This window comes from Equus przewalskii, chromosome 4 (assembly GCF_037783145.1).
Source record: "Equus przewalskii isolate Varuska chromosome 4, EquPr2, whole genome shotgun sequence".
In the NCBI taxonomy this organism is placed as follows: Eukaryota; Metazoa; Chordata; class Mammalia; order Perissodactyla; family Equidae; genus Equus; species Equus przewalskii.
Window position 1 is genome coordinate 61,323,031 of NC_091834.1, and position 10,770 is coordinate 61,333,800.

At 55.0% G+C, this 10,770-nt stretch overlaps 1 protein-coding gene across 4 annotated transcripts in view; it reads right to left on the minus strand.

The window, feature by feature from the left end:
* Positions 1-374: 374 nt before the first annotated feature.
* Positions 375-10,770, minus strand: part of CRHR2 (corticotropin releasing hormone receptor 2) — a 48,129-nt gene continuing 37,733 nt past the window's right edge. For all 4 annotated transcript variants that reach the window (XM_070616148.1, XM_070616149.1, XM_070616151.1 and 1 more), the window contains 4 exons: positions 5,223-5,308; positions 4,275-4,410; positions 3,783-3,824; positions 375-2,318 (listed from right to left, as the gene is read on the minus strand). In XM_070616148.1, coding sequence (XP_070472249.1) covers positions 2,178-2,318; positions 3,783-3,824; positions 4,275-4,410; positions 5,223-5,308 — 405 coding nt within the window. In that variant the 3' untranslated portion in view covers positions 375-2,177. The remainder of the gene's footprint in view (positions 2,319-3,782; positions 3,825-4,274; positions 4,411-5,222; positions 5,309-10,770) is intronic.

Sequence of the window (10,770 nt, forward strand, 5' to 3'; positions counted from 1 at the left end):
TTGGTTCAGAAGAAGTTCAGAGAAGTGCGTGACATCTACTTATTTATGTGACATCTGCTTCTTTATGGGAACAGGCTTCTCAGCATGCAAAGCTATAACAAATTTAAAAAATAAAAGAAATGATGCTGAGTCCTGATTCATTCTAGTAATAAATATTCACCTATAGATTCATGAACAATTAAATTCCTATGCATTTCATTAAGATGTGTTTTCAATAAATTTTCCTTTTCAGGTTTAACAATTACTTGTAAAAATTTTTGGTATCTCTGTTGTTTTAATCAATTGTGTACTATATTTTATAACAAAAAATAGTTGTAATTACTCAATACAGAAGATTTTTTTAAAAACCCTTAGAAGCTTTAGGAATCAGGAAATTAAGTATTTCAATTTCTAAATATATTTTGTGGCAGAGAAGCATGATAAGGTGAGCAATAACACACTTTCAGCCATAAAAAATACTGCATTCATAGAAAATTCTATAGGGGAAATGGGATGAAGATACAAGTTCAAAGAGAAAAGGAACAACATAAAATTTCCAACTGTTAAAAAAAAAGCAGGTTGTGTTTTTTTAAGGTAGATGAAGGTAGGTATTAAACCACTGTTGTGTTTGAATTCTGTATGATGTAAATGGTTGTGACAGTTTTATTTTAAAATGTAGATATTTACCAAATGCCAGAAATTACATCTCTTGCAAGTTTTAGAACTTATGTAAAAAATATTAGATGTCAACTTAAAAACATGCAAGATGGGATACAGAATTTAAAAAATTGGGGGGGGGGGGTGGTGGCATCGCTAGAGTAAACCGTTTTCGAACCCTGGCTGGATGGCTCCTCCTGCCGCTCGACACCCACCCTTTCCTGGAGAGAAGCAGGGATGGAAGACAAGATGGAAACCGCCCTGTGGTTGTTGCTCACGGCCGGGTCTTGTCTACGCTGCCCTCCAGTTTCCAGAACCTTGGCCTTCGTGGAGTGCTGGGTGAGCTGCACTTCTCCTCCATGCTGAATTAAACTGCCTTTGTCGGGGAGGAGGGCCAGAGAGTGGCTGGGGCAGACAATTAGGGACAGACCTGCAGGCACACAGGGTAGAGAGGGAGAACCAGCCCCTGGCCAGGGCCAGAGTCTCTGCAAACGAGGATGGACCCAGCCCACCATTCTTGCCTCATAGCACCCCTGCGGATGCCTGGTCCACTTGACCTGAGAGGAGGCCGTTTGCACAGAGGCATGGTTTATTTCACAGAGAGCAGAGATGTTGGATCTGAAGGGGAGGCTGAAGCTGCCTCGGTGGGGGCTGGGGGGTTAGTTCCAATCACCAAAGACATACTTCGGTTTCTGCTGTTTCTACCCCACTCCTTCTCCCAACCTGTCCCCCAGGCTTCTTCTCCCTGTTCCGTCCTGTCCCACGTATCCGGTTGGCCTAAGGGTGTATGGCTGCCCTGGCCATGTCTTCCTCCTCACCTGCCCCTCCCCAAGTCCCTGAATCTGCGGCCTCAGCTGAGAAGCCGTCTCCCAGGAAGAGAGACAGCATCCTTCATGGGGCCCCAGGGGCAGCAGGACAGCTGGGAGGGGGTGCAGGGATGGTGGGGTCGGGGTGGGGTGTAAGTGAGGCTTCTCTAGGTGAGAGTCCCTGGGATGAACCCAGCTGAATTAATGCTTTACTCCAGCTGCTGTACCTACGCCCAACTGCAGAGGGCACCACTGAGCACAGGGGCAGGGGGCAGGGAGCAGGGCCAACTATTACACTGCTGCTGCCAGAGGGCTGCACCATGAGTGGAGCAGAGGAGCCCCAGGTCCGCCACGAACTAGCTGTGTGACTTGGGCCGGCCCTTCCTGGCTCTGGGCCTCAGTTTCCTCATCTGTGAATGGGACTATAGTGAGGCTCTAGTGCAAGAGGCTGGTATGCACAAATGCCTGAAGACATGACCTGCTCTTCTCGGGGGTTCCTGTGACTTCTCCGCTCTGCTCCTCTTGCACTGACTCTTGGGCCCCTGGCTGGCCCTGGTTCCCTGGAGCCACTGTGCTGCTGCACAGCCTCTCTCCTGCCAGGCTGGGGAGCTGGTCTCTCCCCTCCTTCCTGCCCCAACCAGGGCCTGCATGGCAGGGAGAACCCAGAGCAAGGCAGCGGAGGAGGATGGGGAAGGTGTCCCGATGGAGTGATGGGTGAGCTGGGTGACCGAGGGGTCATACAGCGGCCGTCTGCTTGATGCTGTGGAAGCTGACCCGCGTGGGTGACGTGGGGATGGACATGGCCCGGGCCACGGGGACTCGGAGGGAGTGATGGTCCTGCCAGCGGTGCCACCTCTTCCTCACGGCCGAGCGCACCTGCGGGGGAGGTAGAGGCTCAGCTGGGCTTGTGGGGGCCAATCCTGGAGTCCGGGACAGCTCCCTCTAGCTCCCTGACCTTTGCAGGGCCATTAAAAGGGAGGCTGGGGTGGACCTCTTGACAGCCACCCACACCCAGGGACTGGCTGGTTCCAAAAGCGGGGTCCCTCCGCTGCTGCTGACGGCCCTGAAGCTCTCGCCTCCTCTGCAGCGTCTCTCCAGTGCCCCTCCTGCCTCCCTCTCCTGGAGAAGCTCCACCTCATGCAGACTCCCTTTGGACTCATTGCCTTCCCTTCCCGGCTTGCTGTGCCACCTCACATCTACCACAGTGGGACGAGAGGACCCGGCTTCGTGAATCCGCCCCTTGCGCTCTCCCGGCCACCTGCTGAAATCTGTGCTCCACTCTTGGCTGGCATCCTTCTCCCTCCTGAGTGACCTTCCTCTTGCCTCCTCCGCAGCCCTGACCTCCACCTCCTGAGAGACCCGCCTCACTTGCCATAACATGCACCGCCAGCTAGAAAGCTAATCGTTCTAGTCATTTCAAAGCCTGATCGTCGCTGGTGCCATTTTATTCTCATTCGCATCGTAATTGGGGAATTTTCCTGTAGAATGGATGGTGTCCCCCACGTGCTAGCCTAGCATCTGGTTGAACAGAATCAATGCTCCGTGAGCGAATGCTGTTTGCTTGGAAGGAGAAGAGGCTCCTTCCCTCCCCGCCCTCCAGCCAAGGCCGGCCTCCTCGGCTGGACCTTCCCATCGGGGCCTGTTTGACTGACAGAGCCCCAGGCCTGCAGAGCCACCCCGCCATTGCCCTGTGCATGGGCAGGGGAAGTCACCTGAGCCAGGCTTGGCATTCCTCTTGAGGGTTTGGAAGCTGCCAGGCCCTGGGGGCTGTGTCTGCTCTTTGCTCCAGAACCCACTGTGTGCCTTCTCCCACCGCAGGCCTGAGTGAGCATCTCTCCCTAGGTGGCCGCTAGGACTCTGGGCCTTGTGAGGTAGCCAGGCTTCACCGGATGCCTCACTTGGTGCCTCACCCAGAGCCCACCCAGAGGTGTGTGGTCTTCTCTGCGTTGGGGGGGGAATGTGCTGGTATCTCTTCCACTCCCTGAGTCCACAGAGGCCCAGATGCATGGCTCACACCTGACTTGCTCCTGGGAGCTTTCTCCTTTCACCACCTCTGTTCTGGCTTCTCTCTTCTGTGACGCCCTGCCCACCCAGCGCTCCGAGCACATTTGGGGAGTGCTGGCATGGTGTTTCTGCCCTGCACATGGGCCTTCTCAATTGAGTCCCTCAGGCAGGATTCCTGTCCCCCCTGGCTGGTTTCTCCGGCCTTCTCCTCCCTCCTCCAGGGCAGAGCTGAGGGACACCTGCACTCCCGAAAGGCTGGGCAGCTCAGCTAGAACAGCCCCAGAGTGGGGTCTGAGGACCTCCAAGCCCAGGCCTCCCCAGGGCCCGGTCTCATACCTCTCCATTGAAGAAGCAGTAGAAGACAGACACAAAGAAACCCTGGAAAGGAAGGAGGGAGCGGTCAGTGGCCTGCCCGGGGAATCATGCTGCCTGGAGGGGTGGAGTGGGGAACAGGGTCGCTGGGGAACACTCTGGCCCAGGACCCCAGGGGGTCAGAACTGGCTGGGGCCTCACCCCTCATGGTGCAGGTGTACGGGGGTCCACTGCGAGTGATAGGCTGCCAGGAACCCTCAGAACAGGTGCTGGGCCAGCAGCAGGTGCAGGCTAGGATGACCCAGACCCAGTCTGGGGTTGGACCCACCCAGGCCCTGGGTTGGGGGTGTCAGGGACCAGGCTCAGGTTCAATGTGTGCATCTGCTTATATTTAGTGTGTACATAAGTGAACCATGTGTGGGCCAGTCCCATGTGCCCATCCTTGTGAGGGCATGGGCACAGGAACATTCCAGGTCAGGAAAGCTCACTGCAGCCCCCATGTGGTCCTGCCCCCACCTGGAAAGACTGCAGGAAGGAGTTGAAATAGATGAACACGATCTGCGACAGGTCGTCTTCCCCGGGGTTGACGAAGAAGAGCATGTAGGTGATGCCCAGAAGGGGCAGGAGAACCAGCGTGGCCTTCACCGCCTTCCTGCGGGTGAGACAAGACCGCCTGAGCCCGGGCTGCAGGCCGGGCCTCACTCAGGTTGCGTCTTCTGGGAGCCTGAGCGAGCTCCCTGGAGGCAGGAGAAAGGCCCAGATGGCCTCCTTCTTTCTCCCCCGCTGGGGGTCAAGGCACCCACTGAAACCCCCAAACAGTTCGCCATGGATGATTAAGTAGCTGGGAACTAAAGGGATTTTTTTCCTTTTTGCAATTACTAATTATAGCTTTTAGCTGGTTAACCCACCCATTGTTAACTGTGCTGTTGAGGCAATATGGTATCTGCCTCCCACTAGGCTCCTATAGATAACATCTCCCTGGAGCCTGGGTCACCATGGTGATGGGTGATTGAGCTATTCATCAGGAACTGGAACTCCTTGTCCACTCCAGGCCAGTTGAGACCACCAACCCATCAACTGGGCCCACGCAGATGTCCCATAAGCAACCTTTTTACGTCAAGAGGCTAAAAACTCCACCCTCAGATCATGTTCACGCTGCCATTTTGTGAACATGGGTCCTATGAAGAGGCATGAAGTCTGACTACGCTTGCATAGATCATCAATTACCTCACCTCTCCTCACCTCCAATCACCTTTCTCCACATTGCAGACCACCTTGCCCCGTGTCCCATAAATATCCCTGAGTCCCTGTTTTCGGGGAAGTGTATTTGAGACTCTTGCTCTTGCTGCCTCACATGGCTGCCTTGTGATTAAACCCTCTCTCTGCTGCAATCTCATAGTCTTGGTGTTTGGCTTTCCAAGTGGCGGGCAAAAACAAACCTGGCGCGGTAACACCATCACCTACCTGTACTGGATGGTCTCTGAGGTGGTGGACGCTCGTAACTTTGTCATGAGGATCCTGACGATGTTGAACAGAAATACAAAGTTGATCTGGAGGGAGGGAGGCAGAGGGAAACAGGAAGGATCATGAGGTGGGGATGAGCTGAGAGGCAGCCACCTCCCCTTGTAGCCCACTGAAAACCCATGTCCCACACACACGCCTGTCCTGCCTGGCACCCCAGCACCTGCCGGGGGCCCCAGGGCCTCTCCTCCTCCCTTGTCGGGACAGGCAGACACCCCCATTTGCTCAGTTCCCTTCCTGAAGGTTTCCCCACCCCTAGACCCGAGAGAGGAAAAGCAGCCTTGGAGACCATGAACAAGAGCACAAAGGCGACTCCTGCTGAAGCACGAGTCGTCAGAAAGTCCCCAAGCACCAGCCCGGCTCAGGGGACACCACAGGAGCTGGGCCCAGGGATATACTGGGCCCCTTCCCCTCTCTGCTGCAGGGTCCACATTTGTCGATCGAGGGTCTCCCTGAGGCCCTTCTGACTGAGGACAGACCTGCCAGTGGAGCAGACCTGGCAGTTGCTGAAGGAGTGATTAATCTCTCACCATGCATCCCCTGGGCCCAGGAAAACTCTAGAACCTTTGCAGACACCGCTGAGGCAATGAAGATGGATGGGCTGCTGTGCTGACTCGGAGGTTCCTGGAAGGGCCTCATTTATCTTCATTCTGTGCCTTCTCTCAGCATCAGAGCCTGCGTACCCAGCCTCTCCCAGAGACCCACCTGAGTGGCAGCCTCATGCTGTGCGTGGTCGCTGTGGGCCTGTTAATCCGTGTCTGCTTGTCTGTGTGGCAGTGGGCTGCCCTACAAATGCTCTGGGTTGCATCTGTGGGTCTGTTCTCTGTGCTGTGTGAGTGTGTTTGTCTTGGAGGGTGTGTTCACGTGTGAGTGTGTATCTGGGAACATGGGCATGCCTGTTTCTCTTTATCCATCTCCAAGTGTGAGCAGACAAGAGAATGAATGTGTGTCAGCTTGACACCCTAGGAATCTCTCCCAAGAAAGTGCCCATGTGTCAGAGGGAGATACATATTAGCCCAGGGGTGTCTGCTGGCTCATGTGTGTGCACATGTGTGAGTACACACACACACCCACATACACACAACTCCTCCCAAGTCTTAGTCCTGATGATCCATCACTTCTTAAGCTCTCCTAAGTTCTGGATCCCAGGCTGCGAGTGGGGGTACACAGGCAGACATTATGGGACAGACATCCCTGTGGCCCCTGGATGACCCCTAGGCTTGAGGATGCTCTGTGGGCCTGAGGGGCTCAGACTCCTCCACCACAGCCTGCTGCTCTCACGCCCACAGTGCCATGGCCTAGTGAACCCCGGGTAAGGGGTGGAGGGGGAAGCCTTCAGCCAGGGCTGCCCACGGCCTGCCGCACCCTTTCATCTAATTTCTCATCTAATTTCTAGCTCCTGGGCTTCTAGTATATTCCCTTGGATCATGAGGTCGCCTTAACACATAGGTCAATCCTAATTTTCTTATACAAATTGATGCAAAATACTTGACTTTTTCTGATTCTTCCTAACTTCTCTGAGAGTAGGGGCTGTTGGAATCAAAATATGTTCTCATTTCTGCCATATTTCCCTCCATTAAATTTTATTCATCCATCATCCAGCAACCCACTAACCAATTTATTCAATTATCCACCCACTCTTATCCATGCGTCCCTTCATCCATCCATCCATCTAAATGTTTACTGAACCATCCATTCATCAATTTATCTACCCACCCACCCACCCATCTATTTAATGTGTAACATCCATCCACCCATCTATCCATATATTCATCCATCTATCTAAATATCTTCTCAACACTCCATTCATCAATTTATCTCACTAATCCATTTATTTACCCACTCACCCATTTATTTAACGGGTAACATACACATGTCCACCCACCCATCCATCCAGTCAATAAACAGCTGCTGAGCTCCTCTGGGCTACAGGGCCCTGTTAAATGTGCAGATGCTAGAGCAGGACAGGGTCTAGTGTGCAGACTAGGCAGGGTCTGGGAGACAAGGCCTTATCTTCTCTCCTCGCACTAGGCAGGCAGTTAGTGATGCTGGGTCTCTGCAGCCTGAAAGCCCCTCTCTCCTTATGAGTGAGGTTCCCAGCCTCTCTCTTTCCAACATCTGCTCCACCTCAGCCTCTGCAGGCACCTTCCTCCCTTCTCCAGGGAGCCACTGACCACTCCAGCCCACACTGAGCTCTCCATTCTTGGACTCCCCTTTCCCCCTCACCAAGAAAATCCCAGCTCTTCAGTGAGCACTGGCTACTGTACCCTAATCTTGTCCAACCTGGTTTCTGGTTTTATTCATTCATTCATTCATTCATTCATTCAGTGAACCGACTCGCCATGTGCCAGGCTCTGAGACGGGCACCAGCAATGCTAAGTGGACATGGCTGACCTGGCTCCTGCTTCCAGAAGGTCTGTGGTCTGGGGGGAGGGGGCATTGCATCTTTCCTGAGGGGTCAGAAAGGCCTAGAGCAACGGCACGTGGGCTGACAACTGAAGGAACGTGCGGGATTGTGTTCCACGCAGAGAAAAGGCCAGGGGAGAAAGCCCTGGGGTGGGGGAACAGGCCGGCTGGCGGCAGTGTGGCTAAGGTGAGCCGAAACAGCGAAATCTACTTCCTTCTCCAACAACCCCCGTGGGGCCCACCCAGTCTGGAATGCTCTTAGGGCAGCCTGCAGTGGGGGAGGGGGGGCTCTGGGAATGCTGAGGGGCGAGGGTGCACAGTGAAAGGCTGAGGGTGGAGCCCTGGAGAAGCTTCCTCTGAGAAGTCCAGCCTTGCATCAAGCTACCCCATGTTTCCTGCACTCTGAGGCTGGCGGCTCAGGCCCCCACTGGCATGTTAGTCCCTCAGGGGAGCCAGCTCCATCCCTAACGAGGTTGTGTGGGGGTGAGGGCCCCAGCCTGGTCAGAGCCCAGGCCTGGCAGGTGGCGGTGGGCATCAGGCCACCATGTGATCTTCTGACTGGGGGTCTGGACATCACAGTTGCTACCTGGACAGACATGGGAGGCCTACTGGTCCCTAATGTGGATCCAGTACTCACATCATTCCAGGTTCTGTCCCAAGTACTTCATGACTATTCCTCCCCATTTTACAGATGGACAAACTGAGGTTCAAATAAGCTACATCGCTTGCCCATGCCACAGAAGTAGGGAGGGCTGCTGTCATATTTGAATAGAGGCAGCTTGCCTCAGCATCCTTCTCCCAACCCCTACATCACGCTGCTGCTCCTGCAGGAGTTAATGAAATGTGAGCTGGACAGAAGGAACCAGAGGGAAGGCACTGTGCACACTGCCAGGGGTGGGTGATGGGAGTTCAGGACAGCACTGTAAGGCCTGTCAGCTCAGGATCCGAACCTGTGGCACCAGGTCCTGGGAGAACTGCTGAGGGCAGAGCCCCAGGGCCACTAGCATGAGTCCCGAGCCCACAGCGACCCCACGAAGCAGGGACTGGCATCCTCGTGTTACAGGTGGGAAACTGAGGCTCCAAGAGGGTAAAGAGCGCCCTCAGGATCTCACCACAAATCCCAGGTGGCTCCAACCACTGTTTGTTCCATGACGTCACACAGCCCATGGCCTCCCACAGGGGCAGAGAAAACAGACAGCCCCACTCACTGGTTCTTCACCTCCAGTGAACTGCCATTCACCCTCCCCCACCCCTGTGAGGGCGAGGGCACCTGCTAAGTCACGGCGTTCACGGGATCCCCTCCACCATCTGCACGTGCGCAGAGGCAGGCAGGCAGGCAGGGAGGGAGGAGGTTGCAGCCCTTGGGGATGTCCTCTGCTCCCCTCCAGTTATTGGGGCACTGCCATTACACCTCAGGGCCCTCTTGTCACCCCTCTCCAGCTCTCAGCTTCTTGTACGGCACATTCACCAGATCAAGTAACATGGTCAGTCAGTCTGTCCCACCTGGGTCTGTGGAGCCTGGTGACTTGTCACCAGAAAGTCCCACAAGATGGAACTGGGGGTGCCCCCAACAGCCTGGTGGCCAGTCTGTCTCATGGACCCTGGGAGCCTGGTGCTCACTGGATGCCTCAGTTTTCTCCCCCTGTTGGCATTTTTGAGGCAGGCAAAGTCTTGAGGCCCCAAGTTCAGAGCCCTACTGTGTGCAGGGCACTGGCTGGACCATGTGGAAGGCCCAGACACACACAGCCCAGACACACATGGGCATCCTGGCAGGCCCCGGGACACTAGAGTTCTCCATCTACAGTGCACATCAAAACTCCCAGGGGTACTTGTTCCAAATGCAGATCTTGGACCCACCCAGGACATTCCCAGGGGTAGGTCGGGGCCCTGGAATCTGCATTTGGAACAGGGCAGCTGGGATGTTGCTTGGAGGAGCAATGAGCGAGGAGATACTATCCATGGAATGAAGAGCCAAGGCTTTAGCCAGACAGACCTGACGTGCCACCCACCGTAGGTGCCCAGCCTGGATCACCCAGGCCCCTGTGTTCACCTGTAGTTGCTGGGGACAGTTTCCAGCCTGAGGCTTTCTCTGGTGCGAGGGGAGCTAGCTCAACCTGAAAACAGGGGCCCCTGGAAATGTGGGGATTTAATGTCCCCCGGGCAACCTCCACCCACGAGGCATGAAGTGTGTGGATAAGTAACCCAGCTTCCCTCGGGGGGCAGTTCTGAGGCTCTTCCATGTGCCTGCCGCGGGGGAGCCTGCTCATCATCGCCCTTTGTGGGTTTCCTCCCTTGCTCGTCTCCCGCTCCCACCCCTCGCTGCACTTCCCAGGACCACCTCCCAAAAGAATGCCTGGTGCTAAGTCCTGGTCATATGGCTCTCATTCTAGCTATTCCAACCGGCATTTGTGTGGCCTTGGACAAGTTGCTTAATTAACCTCTCTGAGCTCCTGCTTCCTCACCCGCCCAAGAGAGATAGCCACAGAGCCCAGCGTGGAAGGTGGGAGCACTTTAAAACCCTCTTGAAGAGCACTAGCCCTGTGCCTGGTCCAGGGCAGAGCCCGATAAACACCACGTGCCTTTCCCATGACAACGGCAGTCACAACAGCCCCCTGCAAACTCAACCAGCCAACTCACTTCCCGGAACGCAGAAATAAGTGTGTGTCTCTCAGCAGCAGAAATGCAGCTGTGAACCGCTGGGGGAGAGCAGCGGGGGGCACCTAGAGGACGGCAGGCACATGGTGGGTGACCGCCCCTGAGTGTCAGCTCCGTTAGCTATTAATGGTGACCTTGGGCAGGCCATTTCGTCTCTCTCGGTTTCTTCCTCTGTAAAATGAGGAGCATAATCCCTACTTCCAGGTATCAAGGATGTGAGGATTGGAAGTACTGAAGACAGAGCTTCTGGAAGGGCTCAGCTTGGAACCTGGAAGCTCTGTCAGTGCAAATAGCCAGGTGTGGGCTGGGCCAAAGGGAAAGACAATCAAAGTGCTCCTGAGCCAAGGGGGGAGGGTGGAACCAGAGAAGGGGGCAGGGAGAGGGGGCTGGGAGTTGGGTCTCGATACTGAGCCTTCCACGCCTCACTTTT